General features: G+C 52.1%; 3 protein-coding genes across 8 annotated transcripts; 1 reads left to right on the top strand and 2 right to left on the bottom strand.

The window, feature by feature from the left end:
- Positions 1–471: 471 nt before the first annotated feature.
- Positions 472–22,069, bottom strand: chd3 (chromodomain helicase DNA binding protein 3). 4 transcript variants are annotated; one of them, XM_061808113.1, is made up of 41 exons: positions 21,991–22,069; positions 20,391–20,591; positions 18,999–19,126; positions 18,750–18,926; positions 18,520–18,644; positions 18,206–18,438; positions 17,969–18,111; positions 17,777–17,897; positions 17,480–17,655; positions 17,108–17,371; positions 16,389–16,583; positions 15,922–16,145; positions 15,663–15,794; positions 15,505–15,604; positions 15,222–15,413; positions 14,802–15,002; positions 14,581–14,718; positions 14,383–14,504; positions 14,100–14,273; positions 13,870–14,011; positions 13,655–13,786; positions 13,454–13,571; positions 13,168–13,292; positions 12,870–13,101; positions 12,350–12,534; positions 11,419–11,596; positions 11,243–11,329; positions 10,250–10,335; positions 9,894–10,027; positions 9,680–9,824; positions 9,314–9,476; positions 9,084–9,193; positions 8,824–9,013; positions 8,656–8,742; positions 8,425–8,556; positions 8,070–8,178; positions 7,465–7,597; positions 7,211–7,406; positions 6,465–6,628; positions 6,084–6,210; positions 1,004–3,369 (listed from the first exon to the last, which is right to left on the bottom strand). In XM_061808113.1, exons 2-41 carry the CDS (start codon positions 20,563–20,565, stop codon positions 3,131–3,133), a joined length of 6,234 nt encoding a protein of 2,077 aa, XP_061664097.1. In that variant the 5' UTR covers positions 20,566–20,591; positions 21,991–22,069; the 3' UTR covers positions 1,004–3,130. The 4 variants fall into 4 exon arrangements, with proteins under 4 accessions (XP_061664096.1, XP_061664097.1, XP_061664093.1 ...); XM_061808109.1 differs by lacking the exon at positions 21,991–22,069 and adding an exon at positions 21,199–21,352; XM_061808112.1 differs by lacking the exons at positions 1,004–3,369; positions 21,991–22,069 and adding an exon at positions 472–982 and having other exon boundaries at positions 20,391–20,712.
- On the top strand, positions 22,002–22,973 carry naa38 (N-alpha-acetyltransferase 38, NatC auxiliary subunit). Of its 2 annotated transcripts, none has more exons than XM_061808129.1 (3): positions 22,002–22,153; positions 22,431–22,624; positions 22,694–22,973. In XM_061808129.1, the coding sequence occupies exons 1-3, from the start codon at positions 22,002–22,004 to the stop codon at positions 22,816–22,818; spliced, it is 471 nt and encodes a 156-aa protein (XP_061664113.1). In that variant the 3' UTR covers positions 22,819–22,973. The 2 variants fall into 2 exon arrangements, with proteins under 2 accessions (XP_061664113.1, XP_061664114.1); XM_061808130.1 differs by having other exon boundaries at positions 22,014–22,153; positions 22,453–22,624; positions 22,694–22,960.
- On the bottom strand, positions 22,973–27,635 carry dnajc3b (DnaJ (Hsp40) homolog, subfamily C, member 3b). 2 transcript variants are annotated; one of them, XM_061808115.1, is made up of 12 exons: positions 27,245–27,635; positions 27,053–27,163; positions 26,559–26,683; positions 26,390–26,464; positions 26,134–26,277; positions 25,779–25,960; positions 24,863–24,982; positions 24,673–24,778; positions 24,473–24,593; positions 24,227–24,405; positions 24,007–24,155; positions 22,973–23,877 (listed from the first exon to the last, which is right to left on the bottom strand). In XM_061808115.1, the coding sequence occupies exons 1-12, from the start codon at positions 27,315–27,317 to the stop codon at positions 23,859–23,861; spliced, it is 1,404 nt and encodes a 467-aa protein (XP_061664099.1). In that variant the 5' UTR covers positions 27,318–27,635; the 3' UTR covers positions 22,973–23,858. The 2 variants fall into 2 exon arrangements, with proteins under 2 accessions (XP_061664099.1, XP_061664098.1); XM_061808114.1 differs by having other exon boundaries at positions 24,273–24,405; positions 27,245–27,623.
- Positions 27,636–27,665: the final 30 nt, after the last annotated feature.

Below are 27,665 nucleotides of genomic sequence, written 5' to 3'. Positions count from 1 at the left end.
GAGGCAGACAAGCGAAGGAATTTAGGAGAACTGCAACTGTGTGTGTGCGCGCAATAAAAGAAAGCAAAATTCATTCTACAACAATAAAGTCGTCGGACACGAATTCATCGCGAGAAGTCATATTCTGAAGAGAAAGTCTTTTTTTTTTAGGGGGGGGTCAGATTTCTTTAGTTTGATTTATTTTTGAAACAACTCAATTTTGCATCCATAAAGTTATTCTGTTACTTTGAAAGCAAACAAACAAAGGGAGCAAAGTCTTTTGGGGGGGGGGGGGGACTGTTGCCTTATGCCAAATAATGATGTCAATCTGATGAGAATAAAGTCAGTGATTTGACCTTTTTTCTCCTATGAAATAAATCAAAGAAATCAGAAAAGTGGACATTTTTCAAAAATCAAGTCAGTCTTGCAATAAGACATTTTTAGAGAATAATTTTGCAAAAAAAAAAAAAAGGGTCCGACTTTTTTTTCCCCCCCCCCAACGTGAAGTTGATTTTATTTTTTAAAAGTCGTAATTTACAAAAATAAAGTCATACTTTGATATTTTAATTGTAATTTTACGTGGAAAAAGACCATTTTGTAAAGTTATTTTACAAGCTCAAAATATTTTTTTTTTTGGAGAGATTTGTCATAAACTTAGGAGAATTGTCGTATTTTTTCCAGAGGAAAAAAAAAGTTGGAATCTTAAAAAGTCTTTTTTTTTTTGTGGGAAAATCAATCAAGTCAGAACTTTCCAAGCAAAAAAAAGTTGTCTTGTTGGAACAAAGTCTGTCAAAAAAAATAAGATTGACTTCATTCTCAGTGTATATTTTTGTTTCTTTTTTGTGTTGTTGTTTGAATAGTCACTCTAATGTGTATATGTTTGTGTGCACGTGTCAGGTGGCATAAACCTAGTCGTCAATACAGATGACCTCGCCGCCACGTTGCTCCCGTCGCAGATCTCCTTCCCGCTCTTTCTTTACAGACAAGGGGGGTCCGTTGAGCACTGTAAGGGCGAAGGGGTTGTGGGGGGAGAGGGGGGGGGGCAGAGTTTGAGTTTAGTAGCGAATACTTTCCAGATGCATTGCAGGCAATGGTGCCCTAGCATTGAGCCTTGTGGAACTCCGGCGGCGAACGGCTTCCCACGTTAGTCAATGTACTCGAAGAGTGCGACGGTGAGTTTACAGCTCCTTTTCCAAACAAAAGCCAGGAATAGACGACGGGTGCGCTCACACCGCGGCTCGAATGTCATAACAGCGCTTCCAGATCTGCCGTGCGATAAGGGAGTCAAGACTAACTTGATTCATGGCGTTTTGCCATTTGGGGGAGGGGGTGGGGGGGGGGGCGCAACGGAGGGAATGGAAAGAGAGAGGGGAGGGTATCACTTGAGAAGTAAAACAAAGGGAGGTGAAGGCTGGGTGAACGAGGAAGAGAATCAGCCGTTGCGCAAAAGCCGTCCGCCAGGGGGCGTGCGGCACGTTTTACCCCCTTCACAATATTGTTTTTTTTTGTGGTGACCTTTTATGGTAACATTTGGTCAAAGACAGCTGGGATCGGCTCCAGCTCTATCCAAAAACGGATGGCATAAATGACTCACGGGTTAGACCGTGTGTCAAAAGGCGTTGATGGGGGGGTAACAGACATTGGTATGCTCCAGGTTGTTGATAACTTGCAGTGACAATGACAAATTTTGACAACTGTTGAGCTCGGGACTGTGTTGGACCGACTCGGGGCTGCACCAGATGAAGAATCTCTGCTCCAACAGATAATAAAAAAAATACAAAATGGAAAAAAAAAAAACAAAAAAAACGCTCCCCGGTGGGTCCCCGTCCGCTATCGGAGCGACAAGAGCGCTGCCATCACGGCGGAGCGAGGCAGAGATTCGGCTCTGCCGACTGTAGCCCCGCCAAAGAGTTCTATTCTGGACCGAGCCTTCGTGTGCGTGTGTTTCAACGCGAAAAGTGCAGGCTTCCACTTCACAGAGCGGCGAGTCGTTCCAGCTGGGCTTTCATAAATCCAAGCGGCGCTGGACTCTCTCGATCGAGCAGGGAAAGCAGGAAATCAGAGGTTGGAAGTGATTTGCACGGGTGTCTGAGCGCCGCTTTGACACACATCCATGACGCAGCAGCACCAGAAGCATTCTTTGGGCTTTTTTTGCTCTCCACCGAATCCACAAGGGGAAATCTGCTTCTCTGGCGGATGAAAAAAAAAAAAAAACGAAGCCAGAAGCTAAACGCCGGTGCTGGGAATCCGTGTACAAGCTTCAAACAGATAACGCAGAAATTTACCCGAGTGAGGATAAGTGTCTGAGAAAATGGATGGATGTGGAAAAAAAAGCAAGTTGACATTTTAGCATCAACGAGGACAAGCGCGATGGAGGATGGACGGAAGGGTCGGACCACCTTTTCAGAGGAAGGATAAAACAATGGTGTAAAACCAGGTTTTCCGTCGTCAACCTCAACAAGCGCCGCGCAAAACGGATGCGTGGTGACTTCCAAAACTGATCGACAAAAAGGACTTGACCGAGCTCTTTCCTCGCCTTTGAGTCCTTTAATTGAGAGTTGAATCAAAAGCACCATCCGGAGACCAGACCGACAAAGCATAAAAGCCCATCACCCCACGTCCCAAAAACTGTTCAACAGCCAAAATCCATTTTGAGCGAGACAATGAAGACTTGGCTCCAACCCCGACCACTTTGTGTCCAAGGAGCTCGGTGTTCCCGAATGGCTTTGGTTCATCTGCTCAAAGCCAGCAGATAGTTGAAAGTTGTTTGCGAGATTCCGTGTGGGGTCCAGACAGTATGCGCACGTGTGTGTTTTGTGGGGGGGGGGGGGGGGGGGGGTGGAAGACTTGTGGAGGAATGAGGGAGGATAGGGTCAAAGCCAGGAGAAAGGCTGCTTCAGTCTGCCGGTGGATGAAGAATTGATTCAAGAGGAACTCCAAAAAAAATACTAAAATCATCATCGGGTGGTGTGGGGGTGTGCGGGCTCCAGAAATCGGGAATTTATTTGTCTTCCTCTCTCGGAATTCCTGAAAAACTGTGATTGCATTAGCATTCGGTCTCGTCTGAGGTCCACGTCGATCCGTTCTCCGTTTTTCCCGAGCGGCATTTGACCTCCGACTCGCGACTGGTCTCCCTCGGCGCTCCCCCCCGTCAGGGTTTTTTGGGACGACCGTTGCGCGGCAGGTTCTCCACCGTGTTACTGAGCCGGTACTTGACGATGATGCTGTGCACCGTCGACTTGGGCATCCGCAGCTCCAGGCCGATGGCCCCCTCGGACTTGCCGTCCTTCCAGAGGTCCACCACCCGCTGCCGCTGCACCACATCGTGCTCCTTGGTCTTCTGGCAAACGCCGACAGCGGCCGGCCCCCCGCCGGCTCCCCAAGCGGCTTCTGTGGGGGCAGACAAGCGGCAGACTGTAGTGGAGGCTCGCAGAGGGGGGCGCACGATAATGTGACACTTTACTGGTCCCCAGCGAGGGGGATTTAGTGGGTCGGAGGGCGGCTACTGGAGCTGGGGGGCGGGGGGGTGGGTAGTCCTGCGGGTGCTTGAATGAACCCACGTGGTGCACGTTAAGGAAATTTCCCTTGTGCCGAGTCCAGGTGAGGAAGACGTGATGGATGAGCGGCTAACAAGCGGCGCGACGTTCTTTCACCGACCCGGTGAAGCCCAAGAGGACCGGCGTAGTTTGGCCTTGCCACACCCACCAGATAAACAACATGCAGTGGTCACAAAATCAGCTTTTTGGGGTCAAACCTGAAATGCACCGAAAGGTGGCCAGGTGAACTTCAATTGACCTTCTGCAAACTTTTGGAGATGGAGATCGTTTCAGCGCTTTTTGTTCGAGAGCGGCGCCGGCCGGTACTGCGAGTCTGGACTCGTCCGTTCGCGCACCAAGCACCTGCTGTGAGTTTGGACATTCCGCTCCTCTTCCGAGAACTAAGCTGTGCCAAGACGGCTGAACGATGCAACAACTACGCAAAACTTTAAAGAAAGTCAACTTTTCAACTAAAGTGAAGGTGGATCCGCTATCCCCCAAAACAACCTTTTTTTTTTTGTTACGAGTAGTGCATAACATGGGACACGAGTCCTAAACGTGGTTTCAACTTCTTCGGGAAAGGCCGGCAAAGTGTCCCCTTCCTACTGAGACCCAAGAACCGGTCCCCGCAGCTTCTAAATGGTTCCACAGCTCCCCCCCCAAAGGAACAAAGGCCTCCCCGCGAGGAGCCCCAAAGCGCGTTATAGACCAGACCTCGGATGGCGGCTCTGAAGAGTTTCACGGGGTTCAGGAGCCCTCCCTCAGTGAACCGGACCCCCCTGAAAAACAGTTCCCAACAAGCGCTATGGGACTCCATTGGCGTCTCACGCAGCCAAGTGAGTGGGGGTTGAGGAGGGGGGGGGGGGGGGAATCACATGGGAATGTCTCCGAGGAGAGGGCTATTATAGGAGCTCGACGGTGGCCAACTCTTTGGATTTTGTTGTTTTTAACTCTGATCACATCTCCAGCCAGCTTGCTTTCTCCCTCTCTGGTCAGGACCCCAATCAGGGGCGGCGATGTGGCCTCGCAGACTCGGGATCCGGCAGGGCAACTCGCGGCTATTTCCGTCACGCATTTACGCGAGCCGAGCGCCTCTGCGGTTGGCGTCCCTCTCAAAATACCTCCTGCGTGTTTTCTTGGCGTGGCCCGGGGATAATGACATTTTCGCCGATGGAACGTGCAATGCCTTTGACAGATGTTTCGCTCTCCAATTACACCGAGACGGCGTAGCGCGCTCCAGCCGTCGGGGAAAGAGCAGGTTTCTGCAGTTATCTCTGCCACATCTCCGCTAGCTGGCTAAACATCTCCACACGCACGCACGCACGCACACATGCTGGCCAGCTCCACAGTGCGTCTGGCGAGCACATGCCATGGTGAATATCAATTCACGAGCTGCTGCGGGAGGCGGCGGGTCGGACCTCGCAGCCAAAACACAATGTGCGCATTCCTGAGACCCGAATGAGTAGTCAGACGGGGTCTAACGTTTCGGGAAAAGAAGCTTAATATAGACACAGCGTCTTTGCTAATGTCTCCTTTCAGGTGATTGCTGGCCACTGACACGAGAATCCCCCCCCCCCACACACACACACACACCCATATGGACTCCATTGTGGACCTTGAGGGTCTACTGACGCTGCTCCGAATTTCAATATCATGTTGACAGTGCATTTTTCCATTCCTCCCCCACAACAACAGAGATGGATATCTTTAAATAGGAGCAACGTTCTGGACGGCTTTTTGCCCGCGTCATCAGTGCAGGGGCGCCGGGTAATCAAGTCCAGAACTGGAAAGCAAAGACCAAAATCCTCCTCGCTGCAGTCAGTGCTCGATGCGACTGCCCAGTTCGTCCTCCAATCGGATCCGACGAAAGACGTCCGGAAGGACAAAAAAAAAAAAAAAAAAAAAAAAAAACGGATTTTGCACAGCACGTTTTGAACCGAGCAAATTCTGTCACGCGTCAACAATCATTTCCCGGGCCGTAGACGCGTGCAAAATTGCGAGCTCACAGAAGAAGCTTCTTTCACCGCTGAAATAGCAAAAACAATGCCCTAAAAAAAAAAAAAGATATAAGTTGCCTACATTTATGGATGAAACCATAGCTAGACCAGACATTACGATGCCAAAACAGTTTTAGATCATTTACAACATTTAAAAAAAAAACAATTTTTGCTAAAATATCGTGGAAGTGCGAGTGTACTCGTAGCAATCTTCCCTGACATACAAAAAAATTCACTTCAACATAGTTCCTTGCCACAAAGACACCACTAGGTGGCCCCAGAGCCCCGTTTAATCGGAAAGCAGTACAACTTTACTCTACATACGTGGGTACTTCCCTTGGGTACCTACTGTGGGTAGGACTACTTTTTTACTGGGAAGGGCTTTGCTGCCATCATGTGGCATCTTCTGGCATTTTTGGCAAATTCTAAAGATCCACAAATATGTGAATTGTGTTAGCTTCCCTCGCTAAACGTCGCGTGACCAAGCGCACGTCCACGAGACCTGGAAGACTTAAGTGCTCCGAGATGCGTGTTAAGGCTCTTTGGTCAAGAACTTGGGAGGCTCACTCACCTGATATGAAGGATCCGGGTGGCATCTGATTGTAGTTGGCCCCTCCCATGAGGAGGCTTCCCGGGGGGGCCGGGGAGAAGGGTGCTCCGTAGTTCTGAGGGGTTGCGTAGGGTCCGGGAGGGATAGGCTGCACCGTGGAGAGGAGGGAGTAAGTTCAGACAGGATGGCATTTATGAAGTGTGCGTGTGGGGTGGGGGACGAGAATAACATTGTAAAGTGCTTAAAGATGGTGAAGCAAATCTGCTGACTAAGCAATGGCTGAGTGAAATAACGCAGGTTGATAGGCTCTGTGTTTTTACTGGCCGCCCTCCACCGTTTTTCCACTGGCAGCCTGCACAGGTTAGAGCGTTCGCGTTCGGCGCCGAGAGAGAAGCGGCTGACCGGGGGGGCGTGCGTCTCCGTGCCCTTGCTGGCCAGCCGGCTCAGGATGCTCCTCTCGGACATCTGCAAGCGCGCGGCGATGGGCGGCACTCGGGACAGCGTGGCCGGCAGCCGGGTCACGTCGGCCTTCATGTCGCTCAGCAGCTCCTCCAGCTGGTTGAGCACTGCGAGGATGACAGGGGGGGGGGGGGGAGAGAGAGAGAGAGAGAGAGAGAGAGAGAGAGAGAGAGAGAGAGGAGAGAGAGAGAGAGAGAAGAGAGAGGAGAGCTGAGAGAGATCTCCTCTCTGAGAGAGAGAGAGAGAGAGAGAGAGAGAGAGAGAGATATGACTCCGGCGCTCCCAGCTAATAATGTCTTCCAGGTGGAATTAGCTTCTTTTTCTTTTGTTTGGATTGTAATCATAAAATTAGGATCGTTTTCCATGGTTCTGACTCCATTCAGCCATATTTGGCTCATTTGGACTGACACAATTTGACTCAAGGACTACAAATGCCCCCACCCTCATTGAAAAACGGACCCACTACAAGTGTGTGAAATAAACACCAGCGGAGTACAAGTGAGTACTTTCCTCGGGTACTTGGATCACTTGGTCCCTACCTTGGTTACCAGGGGTAACCATTTAATATGGATCTGTGACTTTTATAACCGTCAATGGCAGTGAACGTGTCATCGTTTTGCTTTTTCCATTCCGCTGCGTGTTGTTTCTGCCTAAAAAAAAAAAAAAAAAAATGGGCGGGGGCCACTGACCTTTGTGCAGGACGGCGTTGGCCGGCTTGTTGCCCGCCAGCGACTCCTTGCTGAGGTGCTGGTGCGACTCAGCCAGGCACTCCACCTCGGCAAAGCGCGTGTTGAGCGCCATGGCCGGGTGGCCGGGGTCCTGAGTCATGTTCAGGTAGGCCGCACGCCGCAGCTGCTCCTCGATGACCAGCGCCTGCTCCAGCAGCTGGAAAAAGAAAAAGTGACGACGGTAATTCGGACTCCCGACGTTTGCGTTGTCCTACCTTGAAGCGCCGGGCCAGGAACTTGTTCTTCATCTCCAGGAAGTTGCCCTTGTTGGCCTGCGACTTGAACGGCTCGTTGATGATGGCAAAGGGCGGATCGTTCTGGATGTCCTGCCAGCGGGCGTAGCCGTGACTGGGGCCCAGTCCGGGTCAAGGAACCTTCGGAACGGGTTTCGTCGCACACCGCAATGGACAGCCGTCGCTGAAAGCTTTGGGATTTCTGATATTTCTGCACCAATTGGTCATCTATCTACTGACCGCCCATCTTAGACTTTGTCTTTTTTGGTTTTGTCGCACTTTCCCCCCCCCCCCTAAATACACCTGACTAGCACGGGAGCACTACAGGATGTTTTTTGCCGACCTGATGCCAAATTTATGCCGGCTAAAGCCGTTTTGGGATTGGGATTTTAGGGAACGGCAAGAACTCAGTACGCGCGTTGTCATAAAAGTAGATTGATGCCGTTGATACGCAGGCGTGACTGACAAAAAAAAAAAAAAAAAAGGGAGGACAACATGTACTCGATGTTTGAGTCTGCTGTTAAAAACAAGCACCGCAGGGGGGCCTCCGGGGGTCTGCCGGGCTGCGAGCGCGCCGCCAAGGATACACGACGATTCCTGCCAGGAGCCAGAAATCGTGGCGGCGGTGCCAGATCTCGCTCATCTTTCCCGAGGAGATGGCGGCTCGCTCCTCGTTCTGCCAAAGAGTGTGCAGCTCTGCCGAGGGAGACGGAAGCTTGTAGGAAGGAGATCTTTTTACAGCCTTCCACTTCAGACACTTTGGATTTAGCGCTTCCCCAGTGCGCATAGAACTCCTACGCGTCTACTTAGCTCCTTAGCTAGCTCCCTCTCTACCTCCTTCTTTTGATAGCGACCCAGCGTGCCTTCCTAAGCGTTTCCCTTAAAATACGGTTGACCTATTATTAATATTATTCATAGTTTGAAGTCCACGTTGCGACTGACCGGTGAAGCCCCCGTCGGCGATGTTGAACATGAAGCGAGGCCGCTCAGCGGGCGCCTTGGCGTTCCCCTTGGCCGGCTCCGCCTTGGCCTCTCGGACGTCTTTCCCGGCGTCCTTCTCGGCTTTCGGCTCTTCTGTTGGCCGCGGCGAGCGCGTTTAGAGGGGGAGCAGACACCCCCCCCCACCCCCCACCCCAAAAGAACCCAATTTTGCTTGACTGCTGTCTGATTCACCTTTCCCGGTTTTTGCGGTCTCCTCGGCGTCCGCCGCTTCCGGCTTGTACGGATCTTTTTGCCGCTCCGGATCCACGTTTGGGCCATCTGCGAGACGCACACAAATAGCGCTCGGGGGTTTGAGAAGGAATGCAAAAGAAAGTTAGTGGAGCAAATTTGTGACTGTACCGGTTTTCCCTTCTTGCACCTCCCCATCCTGCTCGGTTGTGACCTTGCTCTCGTCTGGCGAGTTTCCCTCCCGCGGCAAAGCGCTGTTTGGTCCGTCGTCGTCGCCCTCCTCTCGTGACCAGCCGCCGTCGTCGTTGTCTTTGGCCTCCGTTTTGGGACTAGGAGGGGACGCGCTTCGCGGCGTGCCCAGCTGAAATGATGCCAGGGCGGCGTTTGAATTCGAAAAAGGACACGCGGCTCGGGCAAAAAGACTTGCAAACCTCTCGGCTCCCATCTTTCTCCTTCTCCGACTGAGCCTCGCCATCCTCCTTGTCCTCCTTCTCGGCCTCTTTGCCGCTCTTTTCGGGCCTCTCCGCCGGAGCCGGCGTCGCTGCGTACGTCAACAAAACGTCATGAGCTCACCTGTCTGTCCTCAGCAGAAGGAGGAGCGCCCCCTGCTGGAGAGCCAGTGTAAATGTGTGTTTTCTTTTCGCCTCGTTCCGCCGTCTACCTGGCTCGGAGGTGCACGGCGTGTTGCTGCAGCTGGCGTCCGGCGTGGGCGTTGCCGTCTTGGCGGCGGGGGACGACGCCCTGGAGGAAGATTTGTCCACGCTGAGGTCGGGCTTGAGCTCCGGGAGACTCCAGCGCCCGTTGATGTGCTCGAACTCTTGAATCTGGAGCGACGGGATTTGCATTCATTTCAATCGAAAAAAAAAAAAAAAAAAAAAAAAGTTGATTTGAGCCACGAGGGCGCTGACGGGAAGGAATTCAACTTGCACATCAAATCATAAACAAAGTTACGTTAGTGAATCATTTAACTGAGGGTACGACGTTTGGGAATCACTGAACTACTTGCAAGTGCGTCCAAAAAGCAAACCTTCTTCTTGACGAGCGACATGACGCCGATGCGCGTGAGGACGGGCTGGCGGCACAGACCCTCCCTGGGGACGCCGTCGGCGAACGTCTCCGCCCCGTCGGCCACCGGCTCGCACAAGTGGCGCATGAAGAGCGACACGTACGCTCTATGCAGAGACACGGTCATTGCGCTTGGCTTCAACAAAAGCTCACTTCCTCTTTCTCCTTCAACTTACTTGAACTCCTTCTCAGTCTTGCCCCTGAGGTCTCGGACCAGCCACTGAGAGGCAAAAGCGTCCTGAGACGGCATCCCCCAGCGCATCACAGCGTTGAGGAACGCTTTCCGCTGGCGCGTATTGAAGCCGAGAACCTAGCCGGACAAAAGCCTCGCGTTACGCTCGCGTCCCAAATATATTGCACATCCTTTACATCGTCACGACGCGACAGAACTGAGGTTTACGTTTTATCGAGAATATCTGCCGAGACGGGAATAGTTGAAGTGTTGCTGGCTATCCTTGCTTCAATTTTGCAAAAAAATACAAATAAACTGTGCGTGTATGTGAACATTTGAAAGGAAAGAAGTTGGACAGACTTCGAGGTTGCCGCCCACTCGGGCCAGAAGAGGAGGCAGCGGTTTGTCTTTCTCGTTCCTCAACTGGCGGCGGGATTGCCTCCGACCTGCAAGGGAATCGAGGGGTTAACAAGAAAATCAAATCTCTTTGCAGTTTGAACGGCGTATCGCGTGCTGGCCCTTTCAAAATGATTTTCACGCACTGATGAAAATGTGAAGCTCCTTGGCGGAGGTCAGCACAGGAGAATGTGGGATTTTGCCGGGGATGGCCGCCTCCGGCGCGCGTTGTGGATTTTGGCAAAGGGCAACTGGATCAGCTCAATCGCAACTTGTTTTATTACACAGCTATTCGCAGTGTAATTGACGAACGACAACTCCAATAAAAAAAAAAAAAAAAAAAAAAAAAAGGCCTATGTCAATAGTTCAAACTTTAATATTGGCTTCCAAAACAATTTCACTTTCATATCATAGTCAATATTCTTTGCGGGGGGGTTGCTGCTCCTGGTGTGTGAAAGCAGCAGCTGCTTAAAGATTTAGTATCAAACTCATTTTCATCACGAGCCACATCTTAGTCATGCTTTTTTCCCCTCAGAGGGCCCGAGTGACTATTAAAACAAAAAAATTGCGCTACCATACGATTTCACGTACACGACCGCACCGCCAACTGACTGCGACTTACATTGGAAACGACAAATTGAAAGTCACGGAAAATCGGGGCATACAAATAGTAGTATTAATCATAGAATTATCATTCACATTATGTTTACGGGGAATTTGGTGAACAAAGCAAGAAACGTGAAGTAGACACTTTAATTGTTTTAGTTGGTCCCATGAAGTGATGTGGCGGACCGGGACCGGCCCCCGGACCTTGGGTTTAAACGCCATGGTTAGCGCGCTTGTTCAAATTTGTCATATTCAATTCTCTCTGTGTGTCATAAAAACTGCCTGAAGCCTGTACGCTTTGCCTCTTTTTTTTTTTTTTGGAGAACTCCGGGACACGAATTTGCAACTCACCTTCCGGACGGTCGTCAAAGTCCTCGTCTTCCTCCTCGGAGCCCACGGAATACTCGGACTGGTTGTCGGAAATGTCGGCGTGCCACTCTGGGGGGGGTTGGGACAAAAAAAAAAAAAAAAAAAAGGCCAGTGTGACGCAACGGCGCCACCGAGAGGAGAATAAGACACTGCCATACCTTGATCTTCCTGCGCGGCGTCGTTGTAGTTGACGGGCTTGCGATTCCTCTTGCCTTTGCCCAGTTTGCTGGCCAAGTCCTCCTGCTGCTGCTCGTAGTGGTGGCGCAACAACTTCTCCCAGTAGTCGGGATCCACGTTCTCCTCCTGCTTGATGATCTCTCGCTCAAGCTCGTCGATCTGCGGCGCCAAAGGCAGGCGGCAAAAGCGATAAGCTGCGCTAAAATGAAGCTAGCGAAAAGCTAGTTGGTAGTAGGAAAAAAAACAAAAAAATTGCTTTGTTTTGGTTCGTTTCACAGCAAACTTGCTTTGGCATTGAACAGCTGGAAATCATTATTGATTTATTTATTTTTACTAGCGAGTGAGTGAGATGAGTCGCTGCCACCATTCAGTGCAAGTCTCAGAATCTTTTGCAACAGAAAGTAATTTAAAAAATAAAAATAAAAAATACATTTTGCAAAATATGTGCTTTGGCTCAATCAAGTTAGGGATACACTGCGATAAGAAAGTGTGGGAGAAGAGCAGGCGGGCCGTAATCTCGCATTAACAAGCGTTTTGCCCCCGGAGCCAACGTCTTCCAGCACCGTACTGGAATACAGATGTTTCTTCGCAAAGAGCGGATTAAAGCGGCGGCCGTCGATATATTTATACAGCTCCGATGAGAAATGAGAGCGTGAGTTATCGCCCCCAGTTATCTGCGGCGCTATTTTGCTTCTCTGGGCTCATTATTTCACTACTTTTTGGCGTAAACCAAGATGAATGCTGCGGAGCTGCCAAAAAAATCCCCCCCCCCATCCTCCACCCCACCTCCCCTTTCCGAGCAACAGTCCAAAAAAGGTAAAGCTGGAAGTGAAATCTAAAAAAAAAAAAAAAAAAAAAAAGCAACAACCCTGACACCCCCCCCATCAGGGTTTTCTTGCCTTTGCCTGTTACCTTGTCCTCCTCTCGGACCATGTACTGCGCCACTTTGAAGGAGCTGAGGTACTCGTTCATGTTGTGGACATCCGAGTCGTCGGTGGCGTCCTGGCTCCGGTCCAGCAACCTCTCGATGGCCGCGCTGTCGTAGTGGATGACGCTGCCCTCGTCCTCGGCTTTTTCCCCCGAGGAATTCTTCATGCCTGCCGCCGATGAGTTCAAGTTAGGGCGCAAGCGAAAACCAAAAGAAAGCCGCGAAATCGAGTTTGGCGACGCTCCTTTTTGCTTCCTTACGTTTTTCCAAAGCAGATTGACAAATTCGGCACACAACACGTCGCGACTACTTTGTTCTGGTTGTACTGGAACTTTTTTTTCTCTCATTCAAACAGTTTGTCATATTTCTTGAAAAGTAGGCGGTAGGTTGACTCAGCTGGGATAGGCTCCCCGCGACCCTCGTGAGGATAAGCGGGAAAGAAAACGAATGGATACGAAAGCTAACGGCTCGGCGCGGAACCACCGGACGACCTCACGCGGTCACCTTCGCCTTCATCTTTAAACAGCTCCTCCGTTCCGAACTTGAGGATGTCATCCAGTTCCTGCTTGGTCATGGAGCCGGCTTTGGAGCCCAGGCCGGGCCGGACCACCAGGTGGGTCAGCATCATCTTCCTCTTGGCCACCTGCGTGATGCGCTCCTCCACGCTGCCTCGGGTCACAAAGCGGTAGATCATCACCTTGTTGGCCTGCCCGATGCGGTGAGCCCGGCTGAAGGCCTGCGAAGGGAGGCGGCGCTTTGGAGGACGGCGCAAAAAAAGAACCCTGGCCGGCCGTGAGGCTACCTGAATGTCGTTGTGAGGGTTCCAGTCCGAGTCGAAGATGACCACCGTGTCCGCCGTTGCCAAGTTGATGCCCAGGCCCCCGGCGCGGGTGGACAGCAGAAAACAAAACTGGCAAGCGCCGGGAGCTGCGAACAGGACCGCAAAGTGCCGAGCGTCAGCGGCGCTGCCGAATTGGCACGATCTTTTATCAAATAAATATTTGTTTCGGTTTTTTTTTGTTTTTTTTTTTTATTCTTCTTCGACCGCTTCCTTCCTGGTTAAAAGCGAGAGTGTCCGTTCTTGTTACCGTTGAAACGGTCGATGGCCTCCTGCCTCAGCGCGCCGGTGATGCCGCCGTCGATCCTTTCGTACTTGTAACCTTCGTAATCCAGGAAATCCTCCAGCAGGTCCAGCATTTTGGTCATCTGCGGAGGGCTCAAGTGTCACCAAAAGCATCCTGAAGAGCAAAGAGCAGGTGAGGGGGGCGGTTGGGGGGGGGGGGGGAGACCTGTGAGAAAACCAGCACTCGGTGTCCCTGCTCCTTGAGTTTCCTCAGCATCTTCTGCAGCAGCGTCAGCTTCCCGGACGCCTTGGTGAGGGCGGAGCCCTCGTACGCTCCGTTGGGCGTTTTCTGGGCCTCCTGGAACGAAAGGAGCGAGCGCGAGCCGCTGTGGACATTTGGCCAAAGGCGGTGACGCGACGCGACGGGAGAGCTTTGCCCACCATGGAGGCCACAGGGAAGAGGTAGGGATGGTTGCAGCACTTCTTCAGGTCCATCATGATGTTGAGCAGGGACACCTGGTTCCCTCCGCCTTTGGAGTTCAGCGCCTCAAAGTTCTTGGTGAGAATCAGCTTGTAGTATTTTCTGCACACGACAGACAAAAAAAAAAAAAAAAGAGAGGATGAACTCTCGGGCCGCCAACGTCGACGACGAGAGGGGGTGCGTTTCGTACTTCTGCACGGGGCTGAGCTCCACGCGCACGATGAGCTCGGTCTTGGCGGGCATGTTCTTGAAGACGTCGGCCTTGAGCCGGCGCAGCATGTGCGGGCCCAGCAGGTCGTGCAGCTTCTTGATCTGCTCCTCCTTGGAGATGTCGGCAAACTCCTCCAGGAAGCCGTCCAGGTTGCTGCGGAAGCACCGACGGTCACGCGGCGACATCAAATGCTTTTTCTCCCAAAGAAAAATGGAATTGATTTCCTGAAGTCTGACTTGCGGTTTTCTGCATGTGAGCGTACTTGAAGCGGTTGGGCGTGAGGAAATTGAGCAGGTGGAAGAGCTCCTCCAGGTTGTTTTGCAGCGGCGTCCCCGTCAGCAGCAGCTTGTGGTCGATCTTGTAGTCGTTCAAGCGCCTGAAAAACTGCCCAGAAAACGTGCGTTGACACACAACGGCCACCGGGGGGGGGCCTCATCAACTCAACTGGACAAGGGCGTACCTTGGACTGGTTATTTTTAAGGCGGTGGGCCTCGTCCACCACCAGGCAGGCCCAGTCGATGGACTTCAGCGCCGTCTGGTCGATGGTCACCAGCTCGTAGGAAGTCAGCAACACGTGGAACTTTATGGGCGCGTCCCTCTGAGGGGAGAAGCCTCGAGTCATCGGCGGGAGCGGTCGTGGGGGGGCTGGGGGGGGTCTCGGGCCCCGGGCCTCGGGCTCACCCTCATCTTGAAGGGCTTTTTTCCGGACTTCCCGGCCGACTCGTCGAAGGAGAACTCGTTCTCGCGGATGATGGCTCGGCTGTCCTTGTCGCCGGTGTAAGTGACCACGTAGAAGTCGGGCGCCCACATCTCAAACTCCCGCTCCCAGTTGATGATGGTGGACAGCGGGGCGCTGACCAGAAACGGACCCTTGGTGTGACGCTAAAATATTCAAAGAAAGGTTTTTTGGTTTTTTTTTTTCATGCACTGGCAAACACGAAAAAAAAAACATCAACTTAATTGTCATGGTCTTGTCACTTCTCCGACTCCGACTTAATAAATGCAAAACAACGATAGTCTCCCCCACACCAAAAAAAAAAAAAAAAAAAGGGGGGGAGGGCATGAGAAATGTAGCGCAGCACCTCGCTGGAGCAGAGGTACCTCTTTAAAGAGCGAGTAGAGGAAGACGATGGTCTGGATGGTCTTGCCCAGACCCATCTCGTCGGCCAGGATGGTGTCGGTTCCCTGCGCCCAGGAAAAGCGCAGCCAGTTGAGACCCTCCATCTGGTACAGGTGCAGCGTGCCGCCCGTCGACGTCACAAAGTCGGGCTGCTCCTCGTATTTGATGGTCGGCTGCCGAGGACAAGACGACGGCTTTGTTTTTGTTGAGGTTCCCCCCCCCCCCCCGAGCGTCACGTCTGGCGGGTCGGCGACGGGCGCTCACGTCGGTGACGGGCGTGGCGGGAGAAGCCTCGTCTTCGCCCTCCTGACTCTTGCTCCTCACCCTCGGCGGTTTGTCGGGGTCTTCCTTGGTGACGGCGTCCCTGCGCGAACGTCGGGTCAGCGCGCGCCGTGCGGCCCCGAGGGGGTCGAAGGGCGTACCTGTGTCTCCAGTAGCGGGCCTTGTAGATGGCAAAGTCGGGGATGTCCATGTGGTCCTGTTCCCAGGTGCACTGGTCGTAGGTCAGGTCTCGCCACTTGACCAGGTAATGGTACGCCCCCCTTTTGTCCACACTGCCGTGCGGAGCCACATAAGACAACAACACAAGCACGGCCAGAATCATTCGAAAGATGTCGAGATCCTGGCTTGTTACAGGAAGGAAGGAAGGAAGCAAAACCAGGGAGATCATGTGACTTGCACCTGTGGTTGATGATGCGGTGGACCATCATCCACTCGGGCTTGATGCCATATTTGTAGTACTTGTCCTCCATGTTGGTGTACTGCGGGTCTTTGGCGCACCTCTTGTCGCTTTTCCCCACCGCGCTCTCGTCCTCGCCGCCGGAGCCGTAGTCCAAAGCGGGCGGTTCGTCCATGTCCGTCTTCCTCTGGTAGTTTCTGTACATCACCGAGTGGAAGATCTCCAACTGGAGGATTGTAAATCAAGAAAGTCATGTTTTGGTTTTGGTTTTTTTTGTAATTCAATAAGTATGCTTCCCTTTAGTGGTGCAAAGGCTCCCTCTAGTGGTACTGAGAGGGAAAAAAAATCACTCCCAACTTCCAGTTCAGTTGTATCTCTACTGTTATTGATTATGTGATATGGCAAATGACCCGCGGCCACAGATTCACGTTTACATTTGTCGATTTGAGAAGAGCGACTCGGATTCCACCTGGAGCTCCGTGATCCACGTGCAGTGCCAGTAAGATTGTCCGGCCAGCTTGACGAAAAACTCCCGCTCGGCTCGGCCCTTCATGGGCGGCGGCCGGCCGGGCGCCGTGTCCGGCGCCGGGACCGGGACCGGAGGCGGGGGCTCCCCCCACCGCCAGTGAAGGATCTTTTGCACGCGTCCTTTGATGGGCGGGCACTTGAGGTGAAAACACAACAAGCCAACGAATGAAAAGTGCGGATCCAAAAGACAAAGCGGAGGAATCACATGACAGCTGGGGCTGGGCGATTGATTGATTGATCATTAATTGGAGCCGATTGATTGCTCAGGACATTTTTCCATATCGGAAACCAGCATTTTCTGGCGTTCATAAATGAATCTGAATTCTAATTTTAAAAATACGGGGCTCTCGCGGCACACTTGTTTGTCAGCGGTCGCTAAGCGACCCAACAGGAAGCGGCCCGTCGGCTTCCCCTCCCTCATTTGGACGTGATCTATACGGCAACATAGCTCGGTCACCTTCACGACGGAAAGCCGCCACTTCACGACGAGCGGCGGCAAGAAAAAGGGAACCCAGATCTCGGGGGGAAATCCCACAAGGAGGGGAGAAAAAGGGAAAGGCCTCAAAGCGCTCCGAAATTGGATTTTCCGGACACGTCGCCCAGCCCGAACAGACAGGAAGCGCGTGATGTGACCGAGTGGCGCGCGTCGGAGGAACTAACCGTGCATCGTGGACACAACCACTGTCCATTGGGGATCTCTGGCAGTGGAGGGTTTAGACAGTGGATGTGGTAGGAGGATGTGCAGGTGTCACAGCACAACAGTTCACCTCCGTCTTTACACACCCGACAAAACTCCATGTGGTCGTCGTCGTCGTCCTCCTCCTCCACCCCCGCCCCGACCTCCGAGGCGGTCCTGTCCTCCGCGTCCTCCTCGAAGTCCTCGAAGTCCTCGTCTTTTGCCTCCCACTGGATTCCTTCTTTTTCCTTGTGCGGAAGGAGAGAGAGAGAGAGAGAGAGAGAGAGGAGAGAGAGAGAGAGAGAGAGAGTCAAGGCGGCCGAACGGCGAAGGCTCCGAACGTTGGGCGGACTCACGCAGTGCGGGCAGCTCCACTTGCCCTCGGGCGCCTTCTCCAGTTCGGGCTCCAGGCACACCAGGTGGTAAGCTCGCGGACACGTGTCGCACAGGATGATCTCGCCGCCCTGCTGGCACACCTCGCAGTAGTCCTGGTGGTCCGTCTCGTAGCCGTCGCCGTCCTCGTCGCCGGGGACTGGAAGAAAAGCCAGAGACGGGAGGGCTCGGTCTCATTTCTGTATTTCCATTCCTCCGCCGAGCCTCCCACCGGAGACGATAACGCTGCCCGTTTTTCCCGCCGACTTTTGCGCACTTACGTTTCTTCTTCTTCTTGGCCGCCCGCCCGCCTTTGTTCTTCTTGGAGCTGTCTGAGCGAACCGAGAAGCTGTGGACGCTGGAGTCCTCCTGCTCCGAATCGTCCTCGTCCACGTCGTCGCTCTGGGGGAGACGCGGGGTTAGCCCGTCCGGGCGGGGCGTGGCGTGGCGGGTGAGGTGACGCTCGTACTCACAGAGCAGCTCTTCTTCCGCTTGGTACACACTGGAGAAAGCTTGAGCCGAATGGGCGCCATCTTTTTGGCCTTGTTGGCCGCACCCAAAGGCTTTTTCTTGTCAGGTACTCGAGGACTTTTACTGCGCTTCTTGTAACCTGGACCTGCACATTCAAAAAAAGAGAAAAAGCAAGCGTCCAACTACTTCCTTGAGGCCCTCGCAACTTCGCGGCACCGAGAACAGCGGCCGGCGCCGACCTTTGCCTTCTTTCGTCTTGGCCTTGCGGACGGGCGGCGGCTGCGGCGCGGGCGCGGCGGTCGCCACGGAAACCTGCTCGGCGACAGCGAGGGCGGCGGCGGCGGCGGCTGCGGCCACGGCGGCGGCGTTGCCTTTGAAGGGGTTGTTGAAACTGAACTCCCGCCACTTGGCCCCCAGGATGGTCATCATCTTGGACATGGGGATCTTGGGGTTCTTCTTGGCGATCATGGGCCTGGCGGGAGACGATACAAAAGTTCGTCCCCGTGGGCGAAACGCAAGAACTGGGAGCGCCTCTGCGAGGGTCCCACCTCACCTCATGAACTGACTGAAGGCCTTGTAGTTGGTCAGCTCCCTGTAGTCTTCCTCGGTGAAGGTGTGGTCTACGTCCTCCAGACCCCATTCCTTGGCCAGCTGGGCTGAGGTTTTCTGCTCCACGGGCTGCCGACAGGCCGACAAGCCTGAGCATCCGCGACGCGACCGCGAGGACCGCGCCCGGACGAGTTGCCGCGCATTTTTCGGCTGTGTGTATTTATTTATTTTTACCCTGGTGATCTCCCCCTGACTGCTGTCTTGGTCCTCCTCGTCTTTTTTCTTCCTCTTGGCCTTCTTCTCCTTCCTGTCTTTGTGCTTCTTCCTCCTCTTCTTCTCGCCGGAGCCGTAGCCGCTGGCGGCGCTGTCCGAACGGTCGCCGAAGTCCCTTTCCCGCTCTACATCGCCGCCCTGAGCACACGACACAACGGTGACGAGCAGCCGATCCGAGCGAGCGGTCGACGCCGACGCGCTCGGACGTACAATCTTCTTGCACTTTTTCTCCTTGACGGGTTTCCCCTCTTTGTCCTTCTTCTTGGTGTCCTTCTTTTTCTTCGGCCGTCCTTTCCTTTTACACAGAAACTCACCGTCGGACGCGCCCGCCTCTTCTTCTAGGGAAAAAGACAATCATCAGAAAGGGACAAACAATCTGGGATGATCGCGGCTTGATCGACTCACAACAAACGCCGCTTCGAGGAAACATCTGCGAAACCCGTGTTCGGTCGTGCTTGTCCATATTTGGTTTCAGAGGTCTATCCCGGCTAACTTTTGGCCAAGAGCTGGGGTGCACCCTGGACTGGTCATCAGCCCCATCGCAGAGCGCACAAACAATCATACGCGCCAATGGACAATTCCGGGTCTTTGGTGACCCCCGCATGCGTGTTTTAGTCATACAGAAGAAAAGCCGGAGTACCCGGGGTAAAGCCAACCAAGCGCGGGGAGAACAGATTCAAACCCCCAAACCTCAGACACATTAAGCACTTGCTACCATGTTTGATAGCTTGGAAAAAAAAAAATAATAATAATAATCAAACGACGACTGAAGTTTCCACTTGCTTTTATATTTTAAAATTTTGTTGATATCTGAACAGAATGGGAAATATTCCCAAAGAATAAACATCGTAGCCCACGACGCACTCCAACTTGCATGCTAACCCTGGCTAATGCAGTGAAGCTAAATGGTGGGGAAAAAAGGATGAAAAGCTTTGAAGGTGCTTCCGTCCACCTCTCCCAAATATTGGGATGCTAATGCCGACCACGGCGGGGCGAGGGGCGGCCCCTGCGCTCACGCGAGCTCGGGGACTCTAAGGCCCCAACCGGCGCAGCGGCTAGAATTTGGGCCGCGGAGGTCGCGAGGGGGTTAAGGTTCTCGCCGTGCGGGCTCATTTATCAATCTGACACGGCGGCGGGTTCGAGTCTCCCCCACTCGAATGTTTTTTTGGGGGGCCGAAACATTTCACAGAACAAACTTTGCACGCCGTTTCGCTATCAGTCCCAGAAACTTCTGGAACTCGCCGGAATGCAAAGTAGACCTGAGATAAACGTGTTTGTAAGTCACCCGTGAAGCAGCAGCAATCGACATGTGTGTGGCTTTACCCGGACTGCGTTTGAACGCATCACGAAAAATGTCATGGAACGCTGTCATTTTCGTGTCACGGCGTGAAGGGGATCTTTTTTTTGAGGGGGGGGGGGGTGAGGAAGATGACACTGCTGTGGCCGTGGACATAAACTTCCCGAGAGAAGAGCGAGCGCGTTTAGTGCACGTAACAGTGCTTACGGCGGCTGCAAACGTGCAAGAATCGCAATGGAGCCGCGAAGAGCAGGCGTCCAAACGTCGGCTTCAAACTTGTTTGCACCCGGGACGCCTTCACGTACCTGCGGCGGCTGCATTTTGCCGAGGCGCAGCCGGCGAGTTGATGCCGCTCCTGGCGTCTAATAAGTCTCCTCCGCCGCAGCCGTCGCCGTCGTCGTCTTCTTCCTCAAAATCTCCTCCCTCGGAATGAAGCGTCGTGCCCTCGTCTTCCTCACAGGCCCGCGGAGGAGAGGACATGATAGTCCTCTCATCGGGATCCCGTCCTTGTGTGCAAAAAAAAAAAAAAAGAACAAATAAAAAAAACAACAAGAAAAAAAATGTATCGTGCTGTTTATTTAATATTCAAAACGGGGTGAATGTGAGGGGGGGGGGACATTTTACACTAGGCAGAGACCAACAAAGATGGCCGCCCTCTTATATTTATTTTTTAACAACCCCCCCCCTCACACACACACACGCACCCCCAATAAGAAAAAAAATCCCCTTACATAAAAAATGGCTGACTTTATTATTTCAACACCCCCCCCTCCTCCTTTCACTCCGTGCGCCCCCTCCTTCCCTTCCTCCCTCCCCAAAAAGCTCCACATTGGTTACTGTACAGTGAAAAGGGGGGTGTGCGACTAACATTGTTTTTAGACTTTGTTTGTGTGTCGGACTGAGTTTGTGTGCAAGCCCCCCCCCCCCCCCTTATCTTCACAATTGTGGTGTGACTTTCTGCATTGCAGAGCAAATCCATCAAACATGGCCCCCACCACTGGATTAAAACATTTTTGTTTGTGTGTGTGTGCTGGGAGGGGATCAAGAAAAAAAAAAAAAAGGGGGGGGGGGGTCGGGGAAAAAAAATCTGCCGCAGCCATGTCCATGACTTACATCAGATTGTGTTGCTTAAAAAATTAACCGCTTGTGGTGGGGATGGAAGTTAGCGAGAGAGGGTGCGAGCCTTTGTTGGGGACCGCTTCCGATGGCAACCGATCAAACGCTCGACAAGATAGCGCCAAAGCGCTGAGGCCGCGTGACCTCTGTGCGCCTCAGCAAGCATTCGGGTGCTATTTCTATTCAGAAGTGACGAAAACGCTGACAGGTTGCGAGGTCGAACTCTGACTAACGGCGCGAGCGCCACGACAGATAAATGAGAATTTGACATCTCGTGGAGGAAACAATGCTAACATGCCAGCAGTTTCCACGCTGAGTACGCAAAGCGCTACGATGCCACTTCGCGGGGATTTTAGGTCTTGCCGTGGATTCAACCGGTGCTATATCTAACGAGAAGCGATCAAACGCTAACATGCAAGGCGCCAAAGGACAGCGTAGGCCTGGTTGGGCCCTCTTGCGCTTTAAGCCTAACATGGAATATGGAAAAGTCAGGAGGGCCAAAAGTAGCGACACTTCACACCATTTAAATGACATTAAGTTGGGGGGGGGGTAAAGAAGGAAAGGAAAGGGAAGGAAGGAAGGAAGTAAGGAAGGAAGGAGAGGAGCAGATAAAGGAATGAGTGGGAGGAAAGAAGGGCAAAGGAAGGAAGTCAAAAATGGAGAAAGAAGGATCGACAGAAGGAAAACAACCATGGAATAAATGGGAGGAGGACAAAAGGAAGGTGTAAAAGAAGGAAGAGGACGGGGAAAGCTTAAAGCTCGGTTAAAACCCGACAAACGGTCTCAAACCATGATCTGTGATGCGTGTCGTGGCCACGTCCAACCGCTCAACGTCGCTGTGTAACACCAACAGCTCAGGAAAATGTCCGTTGCCCCCAACACTTCCGGCAGGAAACCACAGAAGAAGAATCCACAAATGGCAGCGATCGAAGAAAACGGACCGCCGACTCATGTATGTTTCATTTCGTTTTGCATATTCGCGTTATTATTATTATGATTTTGTCAAACCGAACAAGTGTCAGGCATTCCTGTAATTTAAAACCTATTGAAATAATTTTGAAGAAAAAAAAATCGTAGCCCTCCTTGCACCAATAACAATTTAAAACGACAGTTGTAAAATAAATAAATACATAAACTGTACTTAATAAAAGCACTGTGGTGGATTTTCCACTTTTTGAACATTTATTTTTTTTTTTTCTTTGCATGACGACTGAATATCGCGGCTCAAGTGGATGTACTTGGTGTACTCAGGACCAGCGTGATGTGTCGTCGTCCCAGGCGAGGGAGAAGCTGCAGGGCCTTTTGAACAAGAACATGAGGATCCGCATGACCGACGGTCGGACCCTGGTGGGCCTTTTCCTCTGCACGGACCGCGACTGTAACATAATCCTTGGGTCCGCTCAGGAGTTCCTCAAATCCACAGGTCAGCGCGAAAAGGAAGGTCGCGGAGCAGTTTATTGAGTTTCATGTTGTTGGGATCTTTTTTTTTTAGACACTTTCTCCCAGGGTGAACCCCGAGTTCTGGGTCTGGCCATGATCCCGGGTCACCACGTGGTGTCCATTGAAGCCGAGGCGGACACTCTGGATGACACGCAAGATTTAGGCGTGAACCATTAGGATATGGACCTTTGAAAGTGGGAGAGTGGACTTTTTATTTCGTTCATTTTGAATAGCTCGGGAGGCCAGGCTGAAAAGCTTCAATTTGATGTATGGTATTATTCGCTTTTGGGTGGAAATCTCAAACGTTCAGAGGTAAACGGAGTCAAACAAATTTGAGTTAATAAAGCTTTATTCTCTTGACAGAGTCAGTAACTTGTGTTATTCCCACACTCCTGAAATGGTTCCCCATTGTCATATTACAGTTTTAAAACCAAAAACCTACTGCATCATCATGATTCAAACAGTTTTGTACTGGAATATACAGCAAGACAACTATTGGTCCAGTCCAGGGTGCACGCTGCGTCCAACAATTATTATTATTTTTTTTCTGTCAGAAACAGTTGCATTTTTGTTTTGTTTTGGGATAACTTCAACCCAGTTGAACTGACCCACCGCATCAGATTGGCAACAGAAAAGAGCACCAAAAAAAAAAAAAAGACAACTCAATAAATAAATTACATTGTAAATAGCAGAACCGGGTCGGCACCCCGCGTCTCACTCGCAATTTGAGATGAGACAAAATAAAATTCTGAGCTCAGTCACGGGAAAAAATTCAAACTTCTATTTCGAGGTACCGCTGCACTGGGAAGCGTCAGTCACGTGATTAAGACACTTTTGGCTTGGCAACGGAATTTCAATTGAAGAGCCTTTGTTTGCTTCTCAAAACAAAAGTGCAGATTTTGAAAGGACATAACAAAATGTTTGTCTCCCAGAACTCAGTCCATTTTAGACCATTATTAACATCAGTCTTTGACCAAATGTGCAAAAAAAAAAAAAAGTTGCAAAAATTGCCTTTGCAGTTTTTTTTTTTGTGTGTGTCGTCAGTCAGACATTTTTGTCCTCTCTGTGACGCTGCAGGCAGTCGCGAAGTTTACTGGAACTTGAAGTGGAAGCTGCCTCCCGACTCGAACGGGTTGAAGGGGAAAGGCCAGGCGTGCCCGTTGTGCCCGTTGCCCTGCTGCTGCTGGTTCTCCGGGTCCAACGGATCCTCGCCCGCGTCAAACTTCTGCCTCATTTCTGAAAATGCGAAGACAAAATAGCTGAGTCTGGAGGGCGTGCCGAATATGCCGTATCAAGAGGGAAACGGTGTTCCCTAGAAAAAAAAAAACCCAGTGAAGCAATTCAAACAGAGATTGGTATTTGGACCTGGGTCGGTGAGGACCTCTTTGGCCGAAGCGATGTCGATGAACTTCTTCTCCGCTTCCTTCTTGTCGGCCTCCAACTGGAAGTTGTCGGGGTGCCACTGCTGCGCCAGCTTCCTGTAGGCCTTGATGATCTCCTGCTTGTTGGCCGCCCTGAGGACGGCTCAAAAGGTCAAAAATACTCAAGCATTTTTTTTTTTTTTTTTTTTTTTTTTCCGGCAAACCTGTTCTAAGTGACAACATCCAAAACGGCTGCTTGTACGGGCGTACCGGCTCACGCCGAGGATTTTGTAGTAGTCCCTCTTGCGCGAGATCTTGAGCAGCTTCCGCGCTCGCTCCAGCCCTTCTCGGATGTCGTCGCAGTCGCCGTCAAACTCCACCGCCTCCTGGTAGTCCTCCACGGCTGCGGCGGTGGCGGAGGTCATCACCACCCCACGGAGGGGCCGCGACCGGCGCGAGACGGGGCTCACCGTTCTCGTAGTCCTGGTTGAGGATGAAGGCCTCGGCGCGGTCACGCAGGATCCTGGCGTTGCGAGGGTCCCGCTGGTGCGCCTCGGAGCACACCTTGATGGCCTCCGTGGCCGCCTTGACCTGCAAATGGCCCCACGCGGTCGGTCTAAGCGTGGGCGGATTGGCGTCGAGGCCTCGGAGCTCGAGACCAGCCTCTCACCTTGACGAGACAGAAGCAGATTCTTTCCCTGGCCAGGTTGGCGTAGTACACCACGTGGGGCTCGGCCTTCATCACAAACTCGTACTTTTCAATGGCGTCACGGTACCTGTCGGACGAGCGGAGTGTGAGTAAAGCAGGACTGAGAGGAGGGCGTGACGGCCTATCCACCCACCCCCCCCCCCCTCCTCACCTTTCCGCCTGGATGAGCTCTTCGGCCGAGTCCAGCTGCTTGCTGAGCTTCTTCACCTGCTTGTAGTGGCCCAGGCACTCCTTGTCATCCTGGTCCAGCTTCAGACACTCTCGGACTTGGCTGCGTGTAAGGCGAGTGGGCGAGGAGAACAACCAACGTTCACTCGAAGCTGCGCAACTGCGCACTTGTCGCACAGTCTCAGTGCACAGGAAAACAGATCCAGCGCAGTGAACTACAGCCTGATGTGTTTTTTTTCTCGGCAGCACATTGCCTCTCACAAAGAGCTGCTCGGCCACACCGGGCCACACACTCTACTTCCTACTTTACCTGACCCCGCCCACCTCTGCTCTTAAAGGGGTACACTCCTAATTACAAACACCGGGGTGTGTGAATAATAGAAGAAAAAAAAAATGCACAGACGATACCTTGGCCAAAAAGCTAATTCTGTATTTTAAATATAGGAGGCGACCTAACATTATCCTTAAAACTGTTTGGGAGCGTCATTCCCCTTTCAACATGCGTCGCCAAAGATATTCTGCAAGCAATAATTCAGTTTTACACCAAGAAAAACATACGAGGATACCATTGTGGGTTAAAAACAAAGTTGGAAGAGACATTTCAAATTTATAGGTCATAGTTGGCTTGGTATGTATTTGTATTGTAATGGAGTTTTTTTTGTATGTTGACATTTTCAGCGTAAGTTTGCAAAAACACAAAATTGTTCTTAAAAATGTTCTGGTGGGAATGTAATCTGAACTTTTTAATGAGCCGTGGAACTTCAATGGATGACACTGATTGACCACAGTGCGTACGCCTGATGTTGCTCACAGCGGTCAAAAGGGGGCGCTCAAGGGCTCAGTGTTGTTTGCTCAGACACGTCAAAGTTTGGAGGGAGGCAACGTTGCTCACAACTCACTTGAGAGACTCGCGGTGCTCCCCCAGGCTGTAGTGCAGCAGGCTGAGTTTGAGGAAGGCGGCACGGTTGTCGCTGCGCAGGCGGGTGGCGGGTGCCAGGTCCTGGATGGCCTTCTGCGGGTCCCCGGCGCGGAGGTGGCAGTCGGCGCGGAGCTCCCGCATCTCCGGATCCCACGGCGAGATCTAAGCGACAAGTCCGACGACAGCGCCTTCAAATAAAATCTCAGATTTTGCTGAATGAGAATTGAGATTTCAAATCGGTTTTTTTAATACTCGTGGCTTCCTACGACCTAAAAAGAGTGCAACATTTTCACACGCCGTGTGAGGCGCTCACATTTGAATCTTTTTGGGAGTACCTCGATGACTTGGTCCAGCGCCGAGACGGCGGCGACGTAGTCGGCCCGGTAGTACGCCACCTGAGCGTTCTCCTGCAGTTCCTCCAAGTCTCGGGCTCTCGCCAGCCGCTCCCGTGCGTCCGCGGACTCCGGAGAGGAACGGAGCTCGAAAGCGGGGGGAAAAAAAAAAAAAAAAACACACACAAGAAGAGTTTACAACCTCTGCCTCCATCGGAACCAGGAGAACCCACGGATAGAAGACGTCAGGCGTGCTCACCACTGCTTCAAAGTCGTCACGGGCCTCCTGCGCGTTGCCTTGTTTCAAAAGGATGCTGCCCCTTTGCAGCCGGGCCTGGCAAAGCACAGATGGACGCAATGGAAGGAATCAACAAGCGTGTCGCGGCGAAGGCGGGCGCGCAAATTTTTGAATTGTGTTTTTCCCTCACGGCAAGGAAGTCGGGCTTGAGTTGGATGGCCCTGGTCAGGTCGGGGAGTGCAGAGCGTGACTTGCCCATGGCCAGGAAGACGGCGGCGCGTTTGTAGTAGGTCAAATAGTTCTTTGAATCCATCTCTGGACACATCAGGACTCGCCGTTTAGTGGCGTAAAGCATTCCCACGCAAAGTCTCACAATTCAGCATTTCAGCTGTCGCCGCAGAATTTCAATTCGGCTTCGGTTCATTTCAACAATTGTCACATGAATAAACTTTGTCGAAAGAATGATGGGTGGCCCTGTCATAAATGTGAAATCCTATTGGAAGTATTGCCAAGTACAACAAGATCACGAAGAAGTGTTTGTTGGTTGTTATTTAATTACAACTTTACGGAGAAATGTCAGCAGAAAGTCAACACTTCCCATCAAATGTTCAAGCTCGGTACTTTTTGAAGGGACTCTTGCTCCGGACTCGAATGAGTGACGACCATCACGACCGGGGATCTTACCCACAGCAGTGTGGTAGTGGGACAAGGCTTCAGCCAGCTGACCGGCTGCCAAAAGTTTGCGGCCCATCTCTAAGTGATGCTCCATCTCGCCGCGAGTGGCCCCCAGGACGCCTGGAACCCGACACGGTCGTGTTCACAAATCGAAAAGTGTCACAACCGGCATTGCACGCAGCGACGCGTCCCGCCTCTTACCGTCCAGGATGACGCAAAGCAGCGACAAGGAGCACAGCACCCCGCCCAGTCCGGTCAGGCGTCCCCTGTCCATGACGGCGATGGTTTATTCATTCACGTAAAACGACGTCCGACTCATTGAAACGCTATATTGCGCCCCGAAAATGTTCTCTCGGCTGGAATTCCACGGAGGAAACGGCCAGCGGGGGTTTACGGTCCGGCTGTGCACAAGTTCCGTGTGAAAAGCCAACGCTCGGTGGAGAGGTTCCCCCTGCGAAACCTGGCGCTTTCAACGCAACCCTTGGAATCCGGGTGAAGAAAAAAATGTAACTTCACTTTTTATCTCTTTCAACTAACCCAAGCTACGAAATAACTCATACATAACACGCATAAAAACAATGAAAGTCGTTGTTTTGGAGAGGGGGATGTGGTAACCTCGCCT

The sequence above is a fragment of the Syngnathoides biaculeatus genome, chromosome 21 (assembly GCF_019802595.1).
Source record: "Syngnathoides biaculeatus isolate LvHL_M chromosome 21, ASM1980259v1, whole genome shotgun sequence".
In the NCBI taxonomy this organism is placed as follows: domain Eukaryota; kingdom Metazoa; phylum Chordata; class Actinopteri; order Syngnathiformes; family Syngnathidae; genus Syngnathoides; species Syngnathoides biaculeatus.
Note: the sequence above shows the minus strand (reverse complement) of the source record. Positions and strands in the feature narration are given on the sequence as shown.